Genomic DNA, 25,107 nt, shown 5'->3' with positions numbered 1-25,107 from the left:
GTGGATGGATAAAGAGACAGATAGACAGACGGATGGATAGATAGACAGATAAGACAGATAATCAAAGAAAGATAGATGGATGAATACACAGACAGAGAGACAGACAGACAGATAGATATAGATAGATAGACAGACAGACAGACAGACAGATAAAAGAATGATAGATGGATGGATGTACATACAGACAGACAGACAGATACATAGATGGACAGATAGACAGATAAGACAGATAATCAAAGAAAGATGGTTGAATAGACAGAGAGACAGATAGATAGATAGACAGACAGATAGATACAGTAGATAGATAGATAGACAGACAGACAGATAATAAAAGAATGATAGACGGATGTATACACAGACAGATACATAGATAGACAGACAGATAGATACAGTAGATAGATAGATAGATAGATAGACAGACAGACAGATAATCAAAGAAAGTGCTTGACTGGTTTAATTCCTATCTCTCAGGTAGGTCCTTCAAGGTAGCCTGGAGAGGTGAGGTGTCCAAGTCACATCAGCTACTTACTGGGGTACCTCAGGGTTCAGTGCTTGGGCCACTTCTCATCTCTATATACACAACATCACTGGGATCCATCATTCAGGCACATGGTTTCTCTTACCACTGCTATGCCAATGACACACAGCTCTACTTGTGTTTCCAGCCCAACGACACCACTGTGACTGCTCGAATCTCTGCCTGTTTGGCAGACATCTCAGCCTGGATGAAGGAACTCCTTGTCTTTGCAGCCAACACTGCTGTTGAACACAACATCACCGTGCAGCTGGGTGCAACTACAGTAACGCCTTCCAAAACTGTCAGAAATCTAGGGGTAACCATCGATAACCAACTAAATTTCACAGACCACATCTCAAAGACAGCACGATCATGTAGATTTAAACTCTACAATATCAGGAAAATAAGATCCTTCCTTTCTGAACATGCCACACAACTTCTTGTTCAGTCACATGTCATAACTAGACTGGACTACTGTAACGCTCTCATTGCAGGCCTCCCTGCATGTGCAATTAGACCCCTGCAAATGATCCAGAATGCAGCAGCATGTCTGGTCTTTAATGTACCAAAAAGAGCACATGTTACACCACTCCTTGTTTCTCTTCACTGTCTGCCGGTTGATGCACGTATCAAATTCAAGGCTCTGAAGCTGGCATACAGAACAGTCACTGGGTCTGCTCCAGCATACCTAAAATCATTTCTGCAGAGATATGCACCCACTAGAAGCCCGCAGTCGGCTAAGGAATGGCGCCTTGTTGTAGCAACACAAAAAGGCACCAAAACTCTTTCCCGGACTTTCAGCTTCATCATACCACGTTGGCCATCATACTCACTTTCTGTCTTCAAAAAAGGCTAAATACGTCCTGGTTACTTTCGTAACCTTCATTCCCTGATGGAGGGAATGAGACGTTGTGTCGATGTAGTGACACTAGGGGTCACTCTTGGGAGCCCCAAACACCTCTGATTTTGAAAAAAAGCCATTTGGAATTGGCGAGTGGATTTTGCATGCCACTCCCCCGAACATACGGGTATAAAAGGAGCTGGATCACAACCACTCATTCAGGTTTTGTGCTGAGGAGCCGAGACAAGGTCTCGGCCATTTCAGCGGGTAGTTCAGTATTGTGGCAAGAAGACACAACGTCTCGTTCCCTCCATCAGGGAATGGAGGTTACGAAAGTAACTAGGACATTCCCTTTCTGTCACTCACTCGACGTTGTGTCGATGTAGTGACACTAGGGGTCCCTACACGAAACGCCACAATAAGCTGAACTGTGTTACATGAACTGGCTGTGCGAGACGGGCAGACAGCTGTGTACCTCGTAGCCAGCGCACCAGGCTGTCACTTAACCTCCCCCAATGCTCTGAGCATCGAACGGTCCTTTGGGAACAAGTCAACTTGCCCAACAAATAGGGACAGGCTAGCCCAGCCGTGGCCTCTTTTCCTCTTTTTTCTCCCCAAAAAGAGTGGAATTTTTTTTACCGGCTGGGGGCCATAAGTGTCTACGTTGGGGGGGTGTCACTCCCAAGGGGAAGACACCGCGGAGACCACACCCCGCCCGGAAGGGGGAGGGGGCATTTCGAGTGGAAATATGTCACATGGTAGGTTCTACCCAAAGGGGGAGGAGCTCTACAAACACGGTGACCTCTGCCCAAGGAAGACGCAGTTTATCAACAGGGAAACGATTTAGCGGAAGATATATCACATGGGGTCACCTATGGGGAACCAACGCATGTGGAGCACCTACCCCAGCAGGGCTTAGTTAGCACATGTACTGGGCCGGCAGCAAGTTCCTCCGCAAACTCGTCTGCCACAGGGCTAAGGAGGAAAGTCATCCAGGGATCACAACTTGTGAACACAACTGGGAGTCAAAAGCGCACGTCTTCACCTCAGGAGAGGGGAAAGGCGCTAGGCGCAAGCGGTACACCCGGCCAGCTGTCCCGGAACTCACCTGCTCGTACCTGACAATATACGGGACGAGACCGGCTCAACCCGGAGATTGTAGAACCTTGCAAAGGTGTTGGGTGTTGCCCAGCCCACTGCTCTGCAGATGTCTGCCAAAGAGGCGCCATTGTTCAGGGCCCAGGAGGCCGCCACACTCCTAATAGAGTGGGCTCGTAGCCCCACGGGGGGGCGGCATGTCCCGAGCGTGATATGCCATCACGATGGCGTAAATGACCCAATGGGCGATCCTCTGTTTGGAGACGGCGCTCCCTTTCTGCTGTCTGCCAAAGCAGACAAAGAGTTGCTCAGAACTTCTAATGCTCTGCGTGCGATCCAAATAGATGCGTAAAGCACGCACCAGACACAGCAATGCCAAGGCTGGGTCTGCCTCCTCCCGGGGCAGCACTTGCAGGTTCACCACCTGATCCCTAAATGGGGTTGTGGGAACCTTGGGCACATAGCCCGGTCGGGGTCTCAGGATCACGTGAAAGTAGCCCGGACAGAACTCCAGGCACGTTTCTCTGACAGAGAACGCCTACAGGTCCCCTACCCGCATGATGGAAAAGAGTGCAGTCAGGAGGGAAGTCTTCAAAGAGAGTGCCTTAAGCTCAACTGACTCCAGGGGTTCGAAGGGAGCTCCCCGTAGACCCCTAAGGATTACAGAGAGGTCCCACGAGGGATGAGGCGTGATCTGGAGGGATCCAACCTCCTAGCGCCTCTCAGGAACCTGATGATCAAGTCGTGCTTCCCCAAATACTTACCATCTACTGCATCGTGATGTGCCAAAATGGCGGTTACATACACCTTCAAGGTGGAGGGGAACAGCCACCCCTCTGGGTGGGCCAGCAGGGTGCTACTAGGACGACCTGCTCCTCGTCTTCCCTGACCTTGCACAGGGACTGTACGAGTAGGCTTACTGGGGGAAACGCATATTTGCGTAGTCACTGGGCCAGCTGTGTGCCAGCATGTCTATACCGAGGGGTGCCTTGGTCAGGGCGTACCAAAGCGGGCAGTGGGAGGATTCCCGGGAAACAAACAGGTCTACCTGTGCTCGACCGAATCGACTCCAAATCAGCTGGACCACCTGGGGGTGGAGTCTCCACTCTCCCCTGAGCGTAACCTGTCATGACAGCGCATACGCTGCAGTGTTGAGGTCGCCCGGGATGTGAGTGGCTCGCAGCGACTTGAGGCACTGCTGACTCCAGAGGAGGAGACGGCGGACGAGTTGTGACATTCAACGGGAGCGTAGGCCACCTTGGCGGTTGATGTACACTACCGTCGCCATGTTGTCTGTCCGGACCAACACATGCTTGCCCAGGATCAATGGCTGGAGCCTCCGCAGGGCGAGCAGTACTGCCAACAACTCGAGGCAGTTGATGTGCCAACGCAGCCGCAGGCCAGTCCAAGAGCGGCTGTGTGCCCGTTGCATACGGTGCCCCAGCCTGTCTTGGAGGTGTCCGTCGTAACCGCGACGCACCTGGAGACCTGCTCTAGGGAAACTCCTGCCCGTAGAAATGCTAGATCGGTCCAAGGGCTGAAGAGGTGGCGACAGATCGGCGTGACGACCACACGATGTGTCCTGCGGCGCCATGCCCATCTCGGGACTCGAGTCTGAAGCCAGTGCTGAAGCTGTCTCATATGCATCAACCCGAGCGGTGTGGCCACTGTTGAGGATGCCATATGCCCTAGGAGCCTCTGAACAGTTTCAGTGGAACCACTGTCCTCCGTCTGAATGCCTTCAGACAGTTCAGCACCGACTGTGCACGCTCGTTCGTGTGGCACGCCGACATCGAGACTGAGTCCAACTCCAAGCCGGGAAAAGAGATGCTCTAAACCAGGGAGAGCTTGGTCTTTTCCCAGTTGACCCAAAGCCCAGGCCGGCTGAGGTGCGTGAGCACCAGGTCCCTGTACGCACACAACACATCCCAAGAGTGAGCTAGGATTAGCCAGTTGTCGAGATAGTTGAGGATGCGGACGCCCACTTCCCTTAGCGGGGCAAGGGCTGCCTCTGTGACATTCGTGAAGACGTGAGGGAACAAGGACAGGCCGAAGGGGAGGACCTTGTACTGGTATGCCCGGCCCTCAAATGCAAACCGCAGGAAGGGTCTGTGTTGAGGTAAAACCGAGACGTGGAAGTACACATCCTTCAGGTCTACCGCTGCGAACCAATCTTGATGCCGGACGCTCACTAGAATGCGTTTTTGCGTCAGAATTTTGAACGGGAGTCTATGCAAAGCCCAGTTCAGTACTCGCAGTACCAAGATTGGCCGCAACCCACCGCCTTTCTTCAGTAGGATGAAGTATGGGCTGTAAAACCCTTCTTCATCTCGGCCGGAGGGACAGGCTCCGCACACAAGGTAGCGGCGTTCTCGCCCTTCATCGAGGTGAACCGGATGCTGTTGAACCTGGGTGGGCGCCTGGCGAACTGAATTGTGTAGCTGAGTCGGACGGTCTGGGTCAGCCATCGCAACAGGTTGGGAAGCGCAAGCCACGCTTCCAAGCTCCGGGCTAGGGAAACCAAGGGGACAATCTCGTCAGACGTACCGGCGGGTGGGGCCTCGCAGCGGGACGGAGCCTGAGGCGCTATGTCGAGAGGGCTCAAGCCCCGTGGCCGTGCTGAGTCCAGGAACATCGAAGCACTGGCTCCTGATACCCACCATAGGATCGGCTGGGGAGGGGGGAGGAGGAATATTGTCCCCGCGGTCCGTCAGAACCAACCTGGTGTGGGCGTGTTTGTGCCACAGCTGGGTGCGCAGGGGCGGGGGGAACGCACCTGGAGCGCCATACCTGCCATAAAACAACGGTGGCCGGTGGTCGTGATAACGACGGCCGTGAGCACCGGATATGTGACCCAGGGAATGAGGAAACCACTCCTTTTCTTCAGGCATGCGGCGAATCAACGAAAAGGCAAAGGATTGGAGTGGTCTGCTTACCATCTCTAGGCCTGCAGCAGGTCTCCATGTGCCTGGGTCACCCGTCTCAGGGGCACTTCGAAGACTTCCTCGGGTTCTTGGGGGCCGGCCGGCTTCCATGCCGGGGCCGGGCCGCAGGGGTAGGCTGCGGTGGAGCCAGTGTTGATGCAGCAGGAGGACGCCCTTAGCGATGAGCAGATGAGGTGTAAGGTCTTGAACCGCGCCGATGCAGGATGTGCTGAATAGCCTTCATCTGCTGTTTCACCGCTGAGAACTGCTGGGCGAAGTCCTTGACGGTGTTGCCGAACAGGCTGACCTGGGAGATGGGGGCGTCAAGGAACCATATCTTGTCAGCTTCCCACATCTCAAGAGTTCCACTCCAGCCCGACACACGCAGCCGCCAGGGCAAGCATGGCTGCCAGCTGCACGTCAGGCTGCGACTGGGCGACCGCACCTGAAGGTGGGAGCCCAGTCGAGTCCTCAGCGTCAGACTGGACAGCCCGCTCTCTGATGCTGCACTCGAGAGCTCATCCACTTCGTAAGCGCCGAAACGAGCCGGTGGTCTCATCCCAGCGGGGCAAACCAGCATACTGGGGAATGGGAGGTCTGTGGGGAGTTACCCGGTGGAGTGGCTCCCATTGGGGTCCCCAAATCGCCCCCAGTGCTAACCGACGCGGCCTCAAACCCGTAGGTAGAAGGATCGAGGTGGGGAGCCGCTGGGGTGGTCTTTCCCTCTAACAAAGGAAAAACCGCGACCGCACCGCTGCAATGGTCACACTCTCGCAGTGAGAACATGACCCGTCCATGAACGCTGTCTCCGTGTGGGCAGCGCCCAAGCACGTAAGACCGCAATCGTGGCCATCGGAAGCGGAGAGGTAATGACTGCAGCCAGGAAATACACACAAACAGAGAGGTATCTTTAAAAAGATGCTCTCCATTAATGCCACTCTTTTAGAAGTGAAAATATACTCTTTTAGGTGTTGAAGCGCCCAGGGGCATCCTCTGCACTTCACCAGTGCAAGAGGGGGAGAAGCTGTTGTAATGCACCTTAAATCCAACAGCTTTTCAAGGTGAATTGATCGGCAGAGTAATTCAGCTCGCTGAACACAACCACTCGACTCCGAAGAGAAAATCTGAATGAGTGGTTGTGAGCCAGCTCCTTTTTTACCCGTATGTTCGGGGGAGTGGCATGCAAATTCCACTCGCCAATTCCCATTGGCCTTTTTTCAAAAGAAGAGGCGTTTGGGGCTTGAGTGACAGCCCTAGTGTCACTACATCGACACAACTTCGAGTGAGTGACAGATAGGGAACACATCTTTTCCATGAGCCAGTCCAGTCACTAAACCAGTCACTAAAAAAAAAATAATAATAATTCTTGTTGCACTTTAATCTGTCTTGAATACTACTATTCTGATGCTAGTGAAACTTTGTAATATGGCACTTTTATGGTAATATGTCTCCTTAAGATGATTCGCTTGTAATGTATTCCTCTTTGCAGGGTTGGGAGGGTTACTTTTGAAACGTATTCCACTACAGATTACAGAATACATGCTGTAAAATGTAATTTGTAACGTATTCTGTTAGATTACTCAAGGTCAGTAACGTATTCTAAATACTTTGGATTACTTCTTCAGCACTGGTAGATTTTTTTCACTTATTTTGACTATAAAAACTCTGCCAGTACAGTAAGACAAAATACACATGTTCAAAATACATTCTCTGAAAAACCTAAATATCTTATGCAGTGTTGATTCTAAAACAAGATTAATCATATTGATCTTGTTTTAAGAATTTTTAGATATTTTTTACAGGAAAACAATACAAAAATTATCATCAAGAATAAGATTTTTGCCCTAATATCAAAGATCTTACTAGTAAAAAAGAAATTATGATCCAACGTGAATTTTCTTGATAAAAAAATAAGATCGTGCCTGGTAACATGTGCATGTAAAATGGCTAGAAACAGCATTTTAGCTTAGCGTAAAGCTGACAATTTACACAAGGTTAATTTCTATTTCTTCTGCTCCAAACTTACTTCAAACTTACTTCTCTGTCTGCTCGTATGAATGTAACACATCATAAGAAAGTGTTTCACCGCTGTTCAAATGCACTTTGAATCGCATCATTTATATTTATAAATTTTTTCCTTTTTAAAGGACTAAATATTAAATGAAACAAATGACAATAAAATTCAAAATACTTTTTGAATGTAACTGTATTCTAATTACCAATGATTTAAATTGTAACTGTAGTGGAATACAGTTACTTATATTTTGTATTTTAAATACGTAATCCCATTACATGTATTCTGTTTCTCCCCAATCCTGCTCTTTTGTAAGTCGCTTTGGATAAAAGCGTCTGCCAAATGAATACATGTAAAATGTATATGTAAAGAAAGATAGATGGAAGAATAGACAGACAGATAATAAAAGAATGATAGATGGATGGATGGATGTATACAGAAGGACGGACAGACAGACAGAGATAGATAGATAGATAATAAAAGAAAGATAGATGGATGGATAGATACGCAATCAGACAGACAGACGGACGGACGGATGGATAGACAGATGGATAGTCAGACAGACAGGTTATAAAAGATAGATGGATGAATAGACAGACAGACAGACGGGGGACAGAGGGATGGGCAGGTAGATAGACAGATAAAACAGATAACCAAAGAAAGATAGATGGATGAATAGACTGACAGACAGACAATAAAAGAATGATAGATAGATAGATAGATAGATAGATAGATAGATAGATAGATGGACGGATGATAGATAAATAGATAGACAGATAATAGAAAGATAGATGGATAGATACACAGACAGACGGGTGGACGGACGGATGGATAAATAAACTGATAAGACAGATAATCAAAGAAAGATAGATGGATGAATAGACTGACAGACAGACAAATAATAAAAGAATGATACATGTATGGCTGTACACACAGACAGATAGATAGACAGACAGACAGATAGATCTATCTATCTATCTATCTGTCCGTCCGTCCGTCTGTCTATCATCTTAGATACATCGTTCTTTCTGAAAGCTTTGGCTTGTCTCAGTTGCAGAAATTCTTGTTAAGGTTTGGATTTTCTCTTCAAATGTTAAATTTCATCTCAGAGTTTAATAGGCAAGACGAGTAGAAAAACAGCGCGGGAAAAGGATAAAACTGCAGCCAGTACAAGACGTGTAAACATCGAAAAAAAAAAAAAAAAAAAATTAAGCATTTTGCCACTGATATGAATGAAGAAATGAAGTAATGTGGAGATAGAAATGGGTCAGCAAATTGTCATTACGATTTTTATAACAGTAAAAACAGACGTACAAACTGAAACAACAATTGTCTAATTTATCAGGGGCTTGTTTTGTGTTATTTTCAAGTCTTCTTGAGGTAATCGTCTGAAAACACGGTAGATGGCGCTGATGTGCCGTTATATTGACGCGCGTGACGCTTCATGGACAGACTCCATTTATCTTGACAGCATTTTAAAAGAGCTTATGTGCCGTATTTTATCCTTCAGCCCATCCTAATGTTCTTGATTCTCAAAAACTCCGATATAGCTACAATATTTAATACATTTATAAATATGTAAGAGAATCGTACACATTTGTGCATCTTAAGGCCGTTTAACGCACGAGCAGGACACCGCGGAGAGGCCAGTTAGCCGAAACCACCAGCACAAACATGGACTCGACGTTTAAAGTGCAGCTCTTCATTTATGATTTGTCTCGGGGAATGGCACGCCAGATCAGCCCGATAATGTTAGGTGAGTGATTAAAGAGACCTTTAACGTTACGATAGTGCGGGCTGCTAAACAGCAAATCCTACTATGAGGTAGGCTTTTCTCGTCAATGTAGCAGAGGTCATGTTTGGTAATCTTCCAACGGCAAAGACTTGGCTCATGAATATTAATCTAGTAAAGCTGACGTCGTTGGTAACATTCCAATGGCGAAGACTTAGAACCTAATGATATATATATATTTTGATTATTAATTATGTAATGATGACGTTACGTTGTTACCACCCAATAGCAAAGGCTTGACTCATGAATATTAATGAGTAAGCCTTCACTGTAGTAGAGTTTTAAATTCGGGTATGGGCCGTGGCATCCAAAGACTGTGCGGCTGAGCTGATCGGTGGAGGCACATTTTATTGACATTATCCTTAAAAGCTGTTTACATTGAGACCGATGGCTTTTCAGTTATATAGTAGTATTAACGAATGCAGTGCAGAGAGGGTTTAGAACATGACGTTCTTTATCGCAATTAATCGTGCGTCACGCGCTGGACCACTAGTGGTTATTATTATTATTATTATTATGAAGCCAGTTCATCAAACGGAAAACAATTTAACCAAGTAGTTATATAAGTTAAGTATTCATATAATGTACCACTTCTCGTTCATGACCTAGTATAATTATTTTAATATTATAACCTATTATAAGGAATATCTCTGAGAATAGGAAGATTCAATTCAGTTCAATTAAAAAAAAAAAAAAAAAAAACTTTGTCTATTCCATGGCGATACAAAATTTTTGTTGACGAAAAGGCTTAGTAAAACAATACATACATTACATTGAAAATACATAAATTATTTTTATTCGCTCTCAGTATTCTTAAAACATTCTCTTTGTTACAGGAAAACAGCTTGATGGGATTTGGTAAGTGAATTACATTTTCTATAATAGCTACTGTGTAATAGATTACATATAAAAAAATCACACACACACACACACACACACACACACACACACAAACAAACAAACTTATATCATTGTGGGGACTCTCCATAGACTTCCATGCATTTTATGGATTTTATACAGATCTAATGATAATTTGTATCCCCTACCCCTAAACCTAACCCTTACAGAAAACTTTTTGCATTTTTACATTTTCAAAAAACCATAGTTTAGTATGTTTAATAAGCCATTTCCCTTGTGGGGACCGCTGGCTGTGCCCCACAAGGTAGGTGATCTCAGGTTTTAGTATCCTTGTGGGGACAAATCTATCTTATACTACATTGGTCCCCACAGTGTAGTATAAACATGTATACACACACACACACACACACACACACACACACACACACACACACACACTTGACTTCTTCAACTTCGGGTTCTTTTAGCACAGTGCAGAAAGTATAAGTAAAGTCTTGGTAAAATATTTTTCACACTCTCACATTTTTTTTTGTAACTTGTCTTCTAACAATGTCCAACAGTGTCCATACATGCATCACTGGAGATTTATGTAATTATTGTAACAAATGAAATTTCTGCATTGTGTTTTATGCTGTGGTGGAAATGGATGTGATGGACATGATGTTTTTAATGTTTTTCAAATAAAATGGCCAACTCCGATGTCTTGCTGAGGCTAATTTCATTGCTAACATTTTATATATCCTAAAAACACTCAATTAAACAACATTTTCACACTTTTTGCATCATTTGGCAAAATTACAGCTGGACTGGAAATGACGCCCAATAAAAATATTCTGCACACAATTGATATTTTCCATCATATTTCACCTCAAGCATGCTCTTCACTGACACTTTTGTCGATTTGGACGTCAATTGTTTCTCAGGGTGACGTCTGTAAAAGTAAATTTTCATGGCTCCTCTGTGATAAAACTCTTGCGTTCGGATGACAATTAAATCACAGGGGACGAGTGAGACTCTTTGTCGATCACATGATTGCAGTTTCGCTTGTTATATGGAAAATTCATCAATACACAAACTGTGTCCTCTGTATTTGCGTTTTAATATGTTTGGAATTACGCTAAAGTGAAAATAACATTTTTAAAGCATGAGGGAACCGCGCTGTAAAGCTCTGTGGACATTTACAGTGTACATTTTCACATACGGAACAAGCCAAAATTCTTGCAAAGAGCAATTAAACGAATCAAGAAACTATAAGGACAAGACTGTTTATCAACGCAGCCAAATAAATCTGTCAATGGGGATACGCATGTTTCGTCACCCACATCACCTCAGTTGCGCCGTTTGCGCACTCTCTCCTAAGCGCACGCAAGGAGATACTGAAGCCGCACAAATCAAGGACAGTAAAGATAGTAAAAATTACATTTGAGGAGCTATGGTAAAAATGGTTTTCTTATGTTTTATCTATCAACATGACAGACATCATTTGGAATTATCTGTCAGTGTTTAAAAAGTGGAGGTGGAAATTAAACCTTTTAAATAAGCAACTTTTCTGGGATACTCGGCCCGTATAAATGAGTAGTCATGCAAGCCCTATGTATAAATGTATTTAGTATATGCTTCCACACAAAAATGTGATATATTACAATTTTATTACATTGCTGCCATAATAATGGACCATTTCAAAAGTTTACGTGATCTGGATCTCATTTTTCTTTCTCTTCTATTTAAGAGTTCCCACTCACTGTGGTGGAGCTGCGACATAATTTTATTATTGTGAATTATTTCAAACATTTCTGTTACACAATCCTGCAACTTTCACAACTGTCCATTACCACCAGAGCTGTTACCACGTGCAGCGCAAACGTACGGCACTTAGCAGTAGTCAAAAAGGATTTCCAAAATGGCTTTTGGATTATAAACTCAGAGATGTGGATTCGGACGGTAATTAAATTACCACACAACCTTGGTGTTTGTCAGAAAAACAGTAGGTAATTTGGCCGGGAATTTTCTCGCGGGAGTTGAGAGAAATTCCCCATGTAAAATAATTGCTCTCCGAACTAAATTTTGAAAAAACTGTATTAGGGGAAAAGTTGTTTGGTGTGGTGAAAATGACGCCACAGTTGTGGAACAGTCATAATTGTTTAAAAATTGAAAGAAATCATTTCACACAATAAATATTTAAATGGTTAATGTTTATTTCACTCTGAGATTATCATGCAATAAATGTGTAAACATGTAATCATTTGTATTTTTAGAATGGATTTTCATAGTTTAATATTGAAAGTCTGGGTCTGGTACAAAAACAGTCAAATCTATACATAAAAGACATTTAAAAAGTACCAAAAATAAAGGATGAAGGCCTTGTAAAAATTTTACAAGTCAGTTTTTATGCTACCGTCATATGACAGGAAGGAAAATGTTGAAATCTGTTTAATAAAATATTAATATTAAATCCCTGGGACATAAAGTTGCCTGGAGTTAAAAAAAAAAAAAAAAAAAACACAAATTAATTTAGTTATATAATATATAAGGTCACTGATTCTTGAGATAATGACAAAACACGTTTAATTTATTAAGAGTTTTATTTTTTTAATACTAAATTAATTTGAAATGGATATATTTGTAGACAAAGTTTTCAGCTAATGAACCATGTAAGGGAACAGGTTTGTATAAAAATGCTTTTTTCAATTTTTTTTTTTTTAAATTGACATTTATTGACTTCATAACTTACATCTTACTGTCATTTTTGTCAACTCTGTCAGACACACTAAAAAAATGCTATTTTAATTTAATCCATCAGACAATAGTGTAAAGTCTTTAATTATCTAAAAATGGTGTTCAGTAAAGGAGTTAAGTGATAAAATACATTCTATAAATTGTTTTCTGTTTTTACAATAAAAAATTCTGACAGAGTTGACAATAAAAATATTTTTCCATCTTAACCATTTGTTATACACTGGAGACAGTTGAAGCTGCCTCTATAACCTAAACTAAAATGCCAAAACTTTCTAACAGAAATTATCATCATGGGAATGACAGAGTTGACATGTTGAAGCTGTGACCACAGAGACTTAAACATTTTTAGTTGAAAATATAAAACTTACCAGACCACGTGTCCTACTGTTGCATCCACCATGAGCAGGGAGTGGGAATGGGGTCCTCAGAGTTACAGCTGACCATGACATTGTCTGATTTATTCTGTCTGAGTTGAGGCAAAGTGAGGACACAACTTTTTCTTTTTAATAGAAAATATAATTTAAAGTTTACTTTATGTATTGTTTGATATCTTATAGATCCCTACCTTTTATTTGATATTTATATTTATGAATTTGTTGCATTTTTAAACACTTTTTGGCTGTTTAACATTGTGACCTCTTGCTGAGGACAGGTTAAGTTACATGTGCTTCCAAGTATAGAGCATTCATTTAAAAAAGGTATAATGAAATTATTAAAAATATAAGTAATAAATGACCTGAGTATACACATTCCCTTTAGATTCAACTTTTCCAGTATTTTTATTATTATGAATTTCTTGATTTAAAAAAAAAATTTTTTTGATCCCCTTTTTTTCCCCAATTTGGAATGCCCAATTCCCACTACTTAGGTCCTCGTGGTGGCGCGGTTACTCACCTCAGTCCGGGTGGCGGAGGACAAGTCTCAGTTGCCTCCGCTTCTGAGACCGTCAATCCGCGCATCTTATCACGTGGCTCGTTGTGCATGACACCGCAGAGACTCCCAGCATGCGGAGACTCATGCTACTCTCCGCGATCCACGCACGACTTACCACGCGCCCCATTGAGAGCGAGAACCACTAATCACGACCACGAGGAGGTTACCCCATGCAACTCTACCCTCCCTAGCATCCGGGCCAATTTGGTTGCTTAGGAGACCTGGCTGGAGTCACTCAGCACACCCTGGATTTAAACTCGCGACTCCAGGGGTGGTAGTCAGCGTCAATACTCGCTGAGCTACCCAGGCCCTGAATTTCTTGATTTTTAACATAAAGAGTACTTTTGTATGTAAGACATTTTCTGTCCCTTATCTCAAGAATCAGTGAGGTATTATGAGTTAGCTGAAGGTGTTTTCTCCCATGACCCTAATGTTTATATGTTTACACAGGCACACATCTATAGTGGTCTATGGAGAAGAATTCTTCTATGGTGGGGCCGGGATCTCAAGTTGCCCACCGGTAAAGTCAAAACCCACCTCAACACTTTTAGGACCCAAGATAGAACAGGCACTTCAAATCCAACACACAGGAAATCGACATGTTGCTTCCAAGTTAATGCACATTAAAATCAACACCATTCAGCCAAATTACTGAAAATCGCCATCCCCATCAGACATTTTTGCATCAATATATTTGTGATCACATATCCCTCTAGCTCTACTGATAGAACATTGTGCAAACAACATCACAGACATTGGTTCTGGTCCCATGGGAACCAGGAAGTAATTTTGTTCACATAAGCAATGGTGCATGATTCGGAGGTTGCATTATTGTTCTAAAATTACATATGTACTCCACTAATGGATAGGTTTATGGTTGGGGTTTGAGTTAGGGAATAGAGTGTAAAATATACATTCCTGCTGACCATATAACATTATCAACAAAAACTTAGGGCTGTCAGTTGATTAAAATTTTGAATCAAATTAGTTACATAACATGCCGATTAATTAATCAAATTAATTGCAATTAATCTCATACATCATTATTTGCTATAAAGGCCCCCAAATAAAGATAATTCATATAAATTATGCATCATAATTCAAAAATGTATAAATATAATATGTAGGGCCTATAATAAATATATGTAGCCAAGTGGAGAAATTTCATGCAATTTAACTCTAGTTATAAATTGGACGTGGCCCCTTTAAGAGTTTTACGACACCCGCTCTCCGGCACTCTCTCATGTTACACACATGTGTGCTGATTAGAGACGTGAAAACAAACGTTGTGCAAGAGAGCTCCCAGTTTTGTTCATCGGTTGAGAATTCTTTGGGATGCATATGGATTGCATGTGTGGAGTTTGACCACATTTTTGCATTAATGTGGGGACTGGCCTCTACCGTATTTCATTTGTTGTATTTCGTTGAACCATTTACATTTTTTGTATTTCATTGCACCATTTTTCAGTTTTTGTATTTTCTTTATTCTTTAAAAAAAAATAAAAAATACAATACAGCCCCATCGGCCACTGTTTTTTTAAATTTTTTTATTAAACAGCCGTCAGAATAAAACCCCAAAATGATATTTTCTCTACTGTATGTACATGTGCGTGCTTCAGATGGACGTGTTTGGAGCGTCTCACTGGTATTCAGTGACAAAAACGCCGCATTTTTAGGATGCTGTTCCAAAGTAGTGGAAACTTTGAAACTTTGTGTTGTGCTTCCTCAGTGAGTGGTTCTAATTCTGTGTCTGTGCTGCTTCTGAAATTTGTTAAGCCGCATAGCTCTTAAAAACAGATGTACTTTAAGCTTGAATGGCTAATTCATTATTACGGAATTTACATACGCGTCAGGGGGCATGATTAATTGCGTAAATTTTTTGTGTTATTTTTATATAATTAATCACAATAAATTAAATTCTTAAATCGACAGCCCTTCTAAAAATGCAACTGACTTTTGGTGGAATTCTGTGGACATTTAACCTGGAACCTGGAGCTCACATGTGACCAGTGGCGTTGTGAGGAGGAGGCTTCATGAGCTTAAGCCCCTGAACTTTTTAGAAGATTTTATCAAGATTTACACGTGTTTCATTAAACAAATAAAATAGGTTTTTATGCCTTTGTTTGCCCAGTAGTTGGTTTGTTCGTGATGAAATGCAGTGGCCGCTGGCAGTGGAAGATAACCGCTTGCACTTTCATTCAGTTCACCGCAGAAGCAACTATCGGCTGGGTTTTAAAGCATTTGTAGTCAGCTGTTGAACACCAGTTCCGGCCAGTAGGTGGGACTGTCGTCACTCAGCAGGTTTCAACCAATCATCAATGTTTCAAAGAACTGGTGAGGTAATATGCATGCGTAACCAGCAAGGTACTATCCACCGTTCATTATAATAATTTCAGATGAGAAGACATGCAAAATATAACTATTTTGCTTATAGAAAACAGACTGATACTCTCAGTAAGGAGGAGTTAGGGAGCTCAAGATGTATGAGATGACAGATCATTAAATGAGAAGTGGATTGATTTATGCAGTAATTTTTTACAGGGCCAGACTTGTGTATTTCAGGTTTTTTAAGTTAACAAGCGAATAGTCGTCCACTGTCATTCAGATGCAATCTTCGTTTATTAAATCAAAAAGTTATATTAAGGCAGATTAGAACCCAGAACTCCTTGTACTAGAGGCAAAAAGTTTACCATGAGATCAATCAGTCATTCTGGCAAACATCTTGGCTGATCCATGCATCACTGCACTGACCGACAAAATTACAGACATTGTTAGATGTACGGATCAAGTTATCAAATTAATTATGTGAAATATTCATTGGAGTGCTTGATGTGGTCGTGAAGAATGACAGTTTATCAAAATAGTTAAAGATTATTTGAAATTATCTGCACATAACTTTTTCATGTGTTTCGCCTTTTTGTGACGTCAACCCAAACTGTCCCTACCACTAAGTGACATCCATGACTTTTGGCCTACTGTTGCTGAATTGCACAGTCAGTCTGTCAAACATTGCCCCAGATTATGCTCAGTGCACATTGACAATGCTTGACAATGGCATAATGACATCCTGAATTACACATTGTTTTTGTCTTTTTTTCCCCCTGGAAAATACCTTAATGAGATTAAGAGACCTTGAAAACATTATCTTAAGAGTTACATTTGTTTTAGGGTGACTACAAGGGCAGTTCAAGCCATATCATTTTTTGTGTGTGTTTACAGGGTGGGACGATGCTGGGACCTCCAGACACAGTGGTTGAGCTGGGAAGTACAGAGGTGACAGAGGAGATCTTAATGGACTATCTGTCTTCACTTGGAGAGACAACATACAGGTTTTTGTGTGTTTATTACTGACAGTAAAAGGAGAATTCCATTGTTTGTCTCTAGTCTTTCTACAGTACAAAAACATTTGGTCAACAAAGATTTTAGCTACACAACTCTCATTTGTAGACTTCTGTATTCTTGAATTTTTGTTTGTAGGTTCACTTATCTGGAGGTGTTATGAAGACCGTGTTTGGTGGTTTCAAACTTAGGGAATTTTTAGATCGCTGTCTCTATATCTCTCTCTTTCTCTCCCTATGTCTCTGTAGTGGGGACAAGTACAGATTGTTTGAGCACAACTGTAACACGTTCACTAATGAGGTGGCCCAGTTTCTGACTGGCAATAAAATTCCCTCCTACATTACAGATCTGCCCTCTGAGGTGCTCTCCACGTGAGTATACTAAACATAAGCACACTTGCATTTAGATTTTTCAGGGACAGATGCGTATCCAGGATAAAGTATTTACTACTTAAAGGAACAGTTCACCCAAAATGACAATTCTCTCATCATTTTCTCACCCTCTTGCCATCCCAGCTGTGTATGACTTTCTACAGTGGATATAAAAAGTTTACACACTCCTGTTAAAACAGCAGATTTTTGTGATGTAAAAAATTAAACAAAGATAAGTCATATCAGAATTTTTGCACCTTTAATGTAAAAATTACAACCTATGCAATGCCGCTGAAAACCAAAGTGACACATTTCAGAGAAAAAAAAAAAAGTATAATAACCTAACTACATAAGTGTGCACATCCCTGAACTAATACTTAGTTGAAGCACTCTTTGATTTTATTACAGCACTCAGTCTGTTTGGATAAGAGTCTATTAGCTTGACACATCTTGACTTGGGAATATTTTCTCACTCTTCTTTGCAAAAACGTTCCAGATCTGTCAAATTGCGAGGGCATCTCCTGTGTACGGCCCTCTTCAGGTCCCCCCACAGATTTTCTATAGGATTCAGGTCTGGGCTCTGGCTGGGCCATTGCAAAACATTAATCTTTTTTTGCTGAAGCCATTCTTTTGTTGATTTGGATGTGTGCTTTGGATCATTGTCATATGGAAAGGTGAAAGATCTCTTCATTTTCAGCTTTCTAGCAGATGCCAGAAGGTTCTGTGCCAAAATTGACTGGTACTTGGAGCTATTCATGATTCCCTCCACCTTCACTAAAGCCCCAGTTCCAGCTGAAGAAAAGCAGCCCCAAAGCATGATGCTGCCACCACCATGCTTCACCGTGGATATGGTGTACTTTTGCTGATGTGCTGTGTTGTTTTTGCGCCAAACATACCTTTTACAATTTTGGGCAAAAAGTTCAATCTTAGTCTCATCAGACCATAACACATTTTTCCACATGGTTTTGGAGACTTGATACAGGTTTCTGTCGGGCTTGGATGTTTTTTTTTTTTTCATCAGAAAAGGCTTGGTCTTGCCACCCTGCCCCATAGCTCAGACAGATGAAGAATATGGGAGACAGTTGTCACATGTAGGGAGAAACCAGTACTTGCCAGAAATAGCTGCAGCTCCTTTAATGTTGCTGTAGGCCTCTTGACAGCCTCCCTGACCAGTTTTCTCTGTCTTCTCATCAATTTTGGAGGGACGTCCTGTTCTTGATAATGTCACTGTTGTGCCATACTTTCTCCACTTGTTGATGACCGTCTTCACTGTGTTCCATGGTATCTAATCCTTTGGAAATGTTTTTGTAGCCCTCACCTGAGCGATACCTTTCAACAATGAGATGCCGTTGATGCTTTGTAAGCTCTTTGTGGCCCATGGCTCTTGTAGTAGCATGCAACCAAGAAGATGTCAGAAAAATCCTACATGAACAGCTGAGATTTATTTGGAGTCACTTCGGGTGAAGACAAGTGTGTACTATTTCACATGAGCTTGATGATTGGTTGATTCTGAACACAGTCACGTACCCAATTGCACACTTATGCAGTTATTTTTATATTTTTTTTCTCTGAAATGTGTCACTTTGGTTTTCAGTGGCATTGCATAGGTTGTAATTTTTAGATTAAAGGTGCAAAAAGTCTGATATGATTTATCTTTGTTTCATTTTTTACATCACAAAAACCTGCTGTTTTCACAGGGGTGTGTAGACTTTTTATATCCACTGTATCTTCTGCTGAACACAAATGAAAGTTTTTAGAAGAATATTTCTTACTCTATTGGTCCATTCAATGCAAGATAATGGTGGCCAGATCTTTGAAAGTCCAAAAAGCACATAAAAGCAGCATAAAAGTAATCCATAAGACTCCAGTGGTTAAATCCATGTCTTCTGAAGTGATATGATAGGTGTGGGTGAGAAACAGATCAATATTTAAGTCCTTTTTACTATAAATTATCTTCCCTGCCCAGTAGGTGGCGATATGCACAAAGAATGTGAATTGCCAAAAACGAAAGAAGAATGTGGAAGTTAAAGTGGAGATTTATAGTAAAAAAGGACTTAAATACTGATCTGTTTCTCACCCACATGTATTATATCACTTCAGAAGATATGGATTTAACCACTGGAGTCATATGGATTACATTTCTGATGCCTTTATGTGCTTTTGGAGCTTCAAAGTTCTAGTCACCATTCACTTGCACTGAATGGACCAACAGAGCAGAAATATTCTTCTAAAAATCTTTGTATTCAACAGAAGAAAGAAAGTCATACACATCTGGGATGGCAAGTGGGTGAGTAAATAATGAGAGAATTTTCATTTTTAGGTCAACTAACTCTTTTAATTGAGACTTTATTTTATATGTGCAGGTAATTCTTAAAAAACTGTGCCCTATGTGCACGATCATTTATATTTATTTTACATTTTTTCAAGAAATCATATTTTCCCACATCAGGCCTAAAGTACTAGGGCAGTTTTTGCAAATTGTTTGTGATCTGTGATGGTTTAGCCGATTCCAGGTTCTTATTTGTGTTTGCAAATCTGATGCTTTCTCATTTTCAACTATCACATTTCCAGTAGTGAAAATGTATGTAACAAGAGCAGTATGATTTTCACAGTTTTCACTCTACATCATGCTCTCCTCTCGTTCTCTCTCAGGCCATTTGGTCAGGTGTTGCGGCCAATCCTGGACTCCATACATATCGCCCCCCCTGGTGGGAATGTCATCAACAGCCATAATAAACACAGTTAGATTAGCTTTATATTCACACAGACATACACATACATACACAATACGCAATAATTCACACAAAGGCTGTTTGTTCACACACGTTTGCCCTGTTGTAAATGAGAGTTGGCTTGAAAATCTTATTCATAGAGCACTTATGAATAAGATCTGACCTATCTTTGTCCACATTCACAGTTAGACAAAAAGTTTGAGAAGTCCGTTCCTGCCTAAAATGTTTTATGCACAAGATCATGGGTCATCCTCCCATATCACTGACGGTTCATATTTTTCAGTATGGACTTCTCGGTTTCTATGATTTTCATATTATTACGTAACTTTATTTTGAATCTCTACAGCCCACACATGCAGAGGTCATTTGTTGTTTATTTTTAAGTTGACTTGTTAGGACAATCCAACTTTTTTCCCTTATTGTCAGTTTTGATTCCTTTTACAGTATTTTGTGCAGCCTGTTCAAGTTTTTTTTTTTTCCAATGCTCAGCTGTACCTGTTCATGTTTTAATACTGTAGTTGCAAGCCAAAAAAGTGAAAAGAATATAAAAACAAGAATCTTGAATTTCATTTTCAACATCTGTGTATTTATTTATTTATTTTTTGTATGCATGTGAAACTTTGTGACAATGAAGCACATGTTGTATTTGGCTTACTAGTTAACTTGCATTAGATTTTACTCTTAAGATGATACTGAAAGTGACTAAATGGACTATGATAAATATAGCTCAGATTCCAAGAGAAACTTACATATCTGTGCCTTTAACATGCCAGCTTGGGCACAATGAAAATGTTTTAACATAACTGTATTAAGTCAGAATTATTTATATGTGTTATGCTTCAAGTGTACGTTGTCCCCTATTTATCCAGCTAAATGCTAATGTATATGCTTTATGATAAAACACTGTTTTTATATCCATTAAAGGAACATTTGCTGCTGTTGTCAATGTTGTATGGCTGAACCTATTGCTTTGCTATTGGTATTTAATCAAATATTCTTCTTTTGGAATCAGTTTATTTATCCTGCACAAGTGATATTGTTTGTATGGTATGTAATATGCATAACATGCTTAATGTAACATTGTGTTGCCATTTCTTTATTGTTTTTATGTGATTGTTATCATTATCAGGTTGTTGCTACAAATCAACTGCACTGATTATTTTGAGTTGTAAACTCATTTGTCATCTCATTAAAGAGAACCAGTATTAATCAGTGTACTCTACTTAGATTTTCTTGTACTTTAGACTTAAAATACCACCCCCCCCCCTCAAAAAACAAAAAACAAAAAAAAAAACCCCAACAAAAAACAGATATCAGGGGCTTAAGCCCCTGAAGCCTCCCCCTCGCAATTAAGAATTGATTGTTAAAAACAAACAAACAAACAAACAAACAAAAAAAAAAACAGCGATCTTCTTTTAAAAATAAGGTGCCTAAAAAAAATGTAAATCATGGGCTTAAGCCCTTGAAGCCTCACCTTGCAACGTCACTGTGCACGTGAGCTCCAGGTTCCGAATGAAATGTCCACAAAATGCTGCCAGAAGCCAGTTGTATTTTTAGTTGTAAATTATGTTATACAGACAGTTAACAGGAATGTATATTTTATGAACTCTATCCCCTAACCCAAAACAGAGTTCTGTGTTTTGTATTTTTTATTTATTTTAATTTATCATTTATTAATGAATTACATTTTAATTAAATTTATTAGACTATATTAAAATGCTAAACTAAATAAAAAATAAAAATAAAAACTTGATTAGAAATAACTAATCCTTACATCACAATAATGGTATTTGTTATTTATAAAGAAAAGAGAAGATTTTTCTTCAACCTGTGCAACAAAATTACTTTTATTAGGAGATAAAAAAAAGATTCCATATATCATAGGCAAAGAGACCGGGATTTTATTCAGATAAGGCAGGTACAACCAAAACAATGAAATAAACATTTGGAGAACGACCGAGAAACTTGTGCTTCTCTTGGAGAACACAAGATGTCGCTGTTACACAGTGAAACGTCAGTAGTTTTCCTGGCATTCATCTCTCTGTACATTCTTCACTTCAGCATCTACACTACAGTAAACCAACGTGTAGATACAAAGTGTTGGTACAATCAAAGTTGTACTCCCTAAACCAACCATATTGTAAAGTGTTGTAGTTTTCACCTACTAAAACAGAACCTTTCCAACACATGACAAACCGATGAAGCTGCACCACTGCAGTCCGATATTTTACTGCAGAGGGGGCACCTCTGTTTCCCTCCAAAGTCAACACTGTTACACACTCATTCACTGACTCATTCTCTCGCTTGCTCATTCTGGCTCACTCTGTCACTCTAGGAGTCTCTGTGACTTCTTTGGAGACGGTCCGTATCCCCTTCCACACTTACGCTTACAAGTGTGTGCATGTTATTGTGTTATGACTGTGACAAACCCTCAATCTGACAACCCAGAGCCTTGGTGCACACTTCAGCATGACCTAGAAAGGCCTTAAGAGAACATCTCAAAATAGAAATAAGCAGTTAACCAAAACATAATCTCTACGAAGAGACCTGTGATTGATTCTGTTAGTATTTTGTCTTATCTTAAATGCTTTTTGACAGACCTGTTGCACTTTGTGTCATTTTAGTGATATTGAAATAAGATCATCACTTCTTAAAGGGATAGTACATCCAAAAATGAAAATTCTGTCATCATTTACTCACCGTCATGTTGTTCCAAACCCATATGACTGACTTTCCTCCATGGAACAAAAAAGCAGCAGAAATTTGACCTCAGTCACCATTCACTTTGATTGCATCTTTTTTTCCATCCAGGATTCTAACTTCCTGCCTAACATCTGCTTTTGTGTTCCACGCAAGAAAGAAAGTCATACCAGTTTGGAACAACATGATGGTAAGTAAATGAAAATTTAAATTTTTTGGCAAACTGCTACTTTAATTAGAGATTAGAGATTATGATTTCACAGACACTAAAGTTTTAGCTACATATCTGCTGATGTTCCAAAAGACTCATTTTGGGCTTCATCATAATGTCTAAACGTGATATCTCACACCCTGACTGTCTTGTCTATGGTGCCCCATGTTAAGTAGGTCGGCTGCAGTAAAATAAAGCTGCAATAGTAGACAGAAATGGAATGTTCTTTTTGAATGTTCTTCTTGAGTTTTACTCAAGTTTTATCCTAGGACTGTCTTTACATCATGCTTGTTCTTGTATAATGTTTGTTTGGTTTGGATTGTCAGTTTTGGTATTTCTGAGAACATTCAAACTTTCTCTCCCTCCCTCTCTCTGGACTGAAATGAGAAAAACTCTTATGCTTGAGTACATGTATTCATGTCTCTTACACTTTGGCTTCTTATAGCTCTCCATTCATGCCTCTCCTCTTTTTCCATCTCTGGTCCCTCACAGCAAACTCTCATTACCTGACAAGATTGTTGAGATGTTACTTTAATTCACTTGCTGGGTGTCCATCCAACTATTTTTATGTGAATTTTAAATTTGCACTAAAACAAACCTGAATGGAAACGCTTGATATGTGAATAAACTCTCAAAATTCACTTAAGGTGATGCCATGCGAGGATTGGACATGTGAATGGCGAGCTCTGCGCACTTTGCTAGTTTTAATACTTTTTATGACATAAACCGTGAGATTTGATAGACTCTGTTCCATAACTGTTCTAGGAGAACAATATGTCAAAAAATTCAAAATCCTCGGGCATTGGAGACAATAAAAGACACTTACGCGCTCAAGCTGACACCCCCGAGCAGGCCGCAAACCTGGGAGTCGATTTGGTCGGAGAGGTGTTGGAAATGCGGTGAGAGATGCTGAACATGTCGGCAATGCTGATGAAGGTCGATTGATCACTGCCATGGAGGCGAAGTTCACTGATGCGGTTACAAGAGTGGGGGATATCGAGAAACGGATCGATTACCTGGAGTAATTGTAGAGGGAATTATCTGCTAATCCACTAGCGACCAAGGTGGATTTGGAGTGTGTCTAGGAGAAGTTGGAGGACATGGGGAACTGTAGCCGGCGGAATAACGTCCGTATCGTTGGAATCCCTGAGGGAGCAGAGGGACAGGATGCAGTGAAATTCCTGGATGGACTCTTTCACGAATCTGCTTGACATAGCAGACCATAACCTGGAAATTGAGGGAAATTCTCGTAGGATTCATGGACTGTTTGAGTTTGGAGGGACGGACGCCAGTTTTTCTTTTTTCTGTTTGTTTGTTTCTGGGGGATGTTCGGGTTTTGATTGTCGCACTAATGTTGAAATGTGGTCTTTATAATCTTGTTTTTGATACACTATCTATTTTTTCTTATATGTCAAAATGTAAAATGTTAATATAGTGGATTGTCTCTCTCCATGTGGAATGTGAATGGGTTGGGACACCCCATAAAAAGAGGGAAGGTTATTTCTCTTCTTAAACGTAAAAAATATGATATAGTGTTTCTTCAAGAAACGCATCTTTCTCTGCAGGAAGCTGAAAAATTTGGGAGGATATGGGGTGGGCATTTTTCCTTTAGTGCTGGCTCGAGTAAGAGCAGGGGAGTCAATACACTGATAAGTAAACATCTACAATTCAAATGTCTCAAACAAATTAAAGATAAATTAGGAAGAGTCATTATTGTTTTAGCTGAAATTCAGGGGCAAAGTCTTATTTTAGCTAATATTTATGCACCTAACGTTGATGATCAAGGCTTTTTTATAGATCTTGCTGGGATGTTGCCAGTCGCTGGCACCCCTCATGATATAATACTGGGAGGAGACTTTAATCTTTTGATGGACTCAGTCCTTGATCATAGTTAAGCAAAAGTGTGCAAGACCCCTAGTGCAACATTGATGCTTCACAGGAAAAATCTTGGTCTTATAGATATTTAGAGACTTTTGAACCCTTCTGGGAGGGACTATAAATTTTTTTTTATCGGTCCATAAGATTTACTCTAGAACAGATT

At 41.0% G+C, this 25,107-nt stretch overlaps 1 protein-coding gene across 1 annotated transcript; it reads left to right on the top strand.

Moving 5' to 3' along the window:
- Nucleotides 1-8,824: 8,824 nt before the first annotated feature.
- On the top strand, nucleotides 8,825-21,367 carry LOC127450703 (desumoylating isopeptidase 1-like). The gene is made up of 6 exons (XM_051714990.1): nucleotides 8,825-9,150; nucleotides 10,023-10,044; nucleotides 14,164-14,233; nucleotides 16,933-17,042; nucleotides 17,301-17,423; nucleotides 20,076-21,367. The coding sequence occupies exons 1-6, from the start codon at nucleotides 9,069-9,071 to the stop codon at nucleotides 20,167-20,169; spliced, it is 501 nt and encodes a 166-aa protein (XP_051570950.1). The 5' UTR covers nucleotides 8,825-9,068; the 3' UTR covers nucleotides 20,170-21,367.
- Nucleotides 21,368-25,107: the final 3,740 nt, after the last annotated feature.

This window comes from Myxocyprinus asiaticus, chromosome 13, assembly GCF_019703515.2.
Source record: "Myxocyprinus asiaticus isolate MX2 ecotype Aquarium Trade chromosome 13, UBuf_Myxa_2, whole genome shotgun sequence".
Classification (NCBI taxonomy): domain Eukaryota; kingdom Metazoa; phylum Chordata; class Actinopteri; order Cypriniformes; family Catostomidae; genus Myxocyprinus; species Myxocyprinus asiaticus.
The sequence above is the reverse complement of the archived record's forward strand: the minus strand, read 5'-3'. Positions and strand labels throughout refer to the sequence as shown.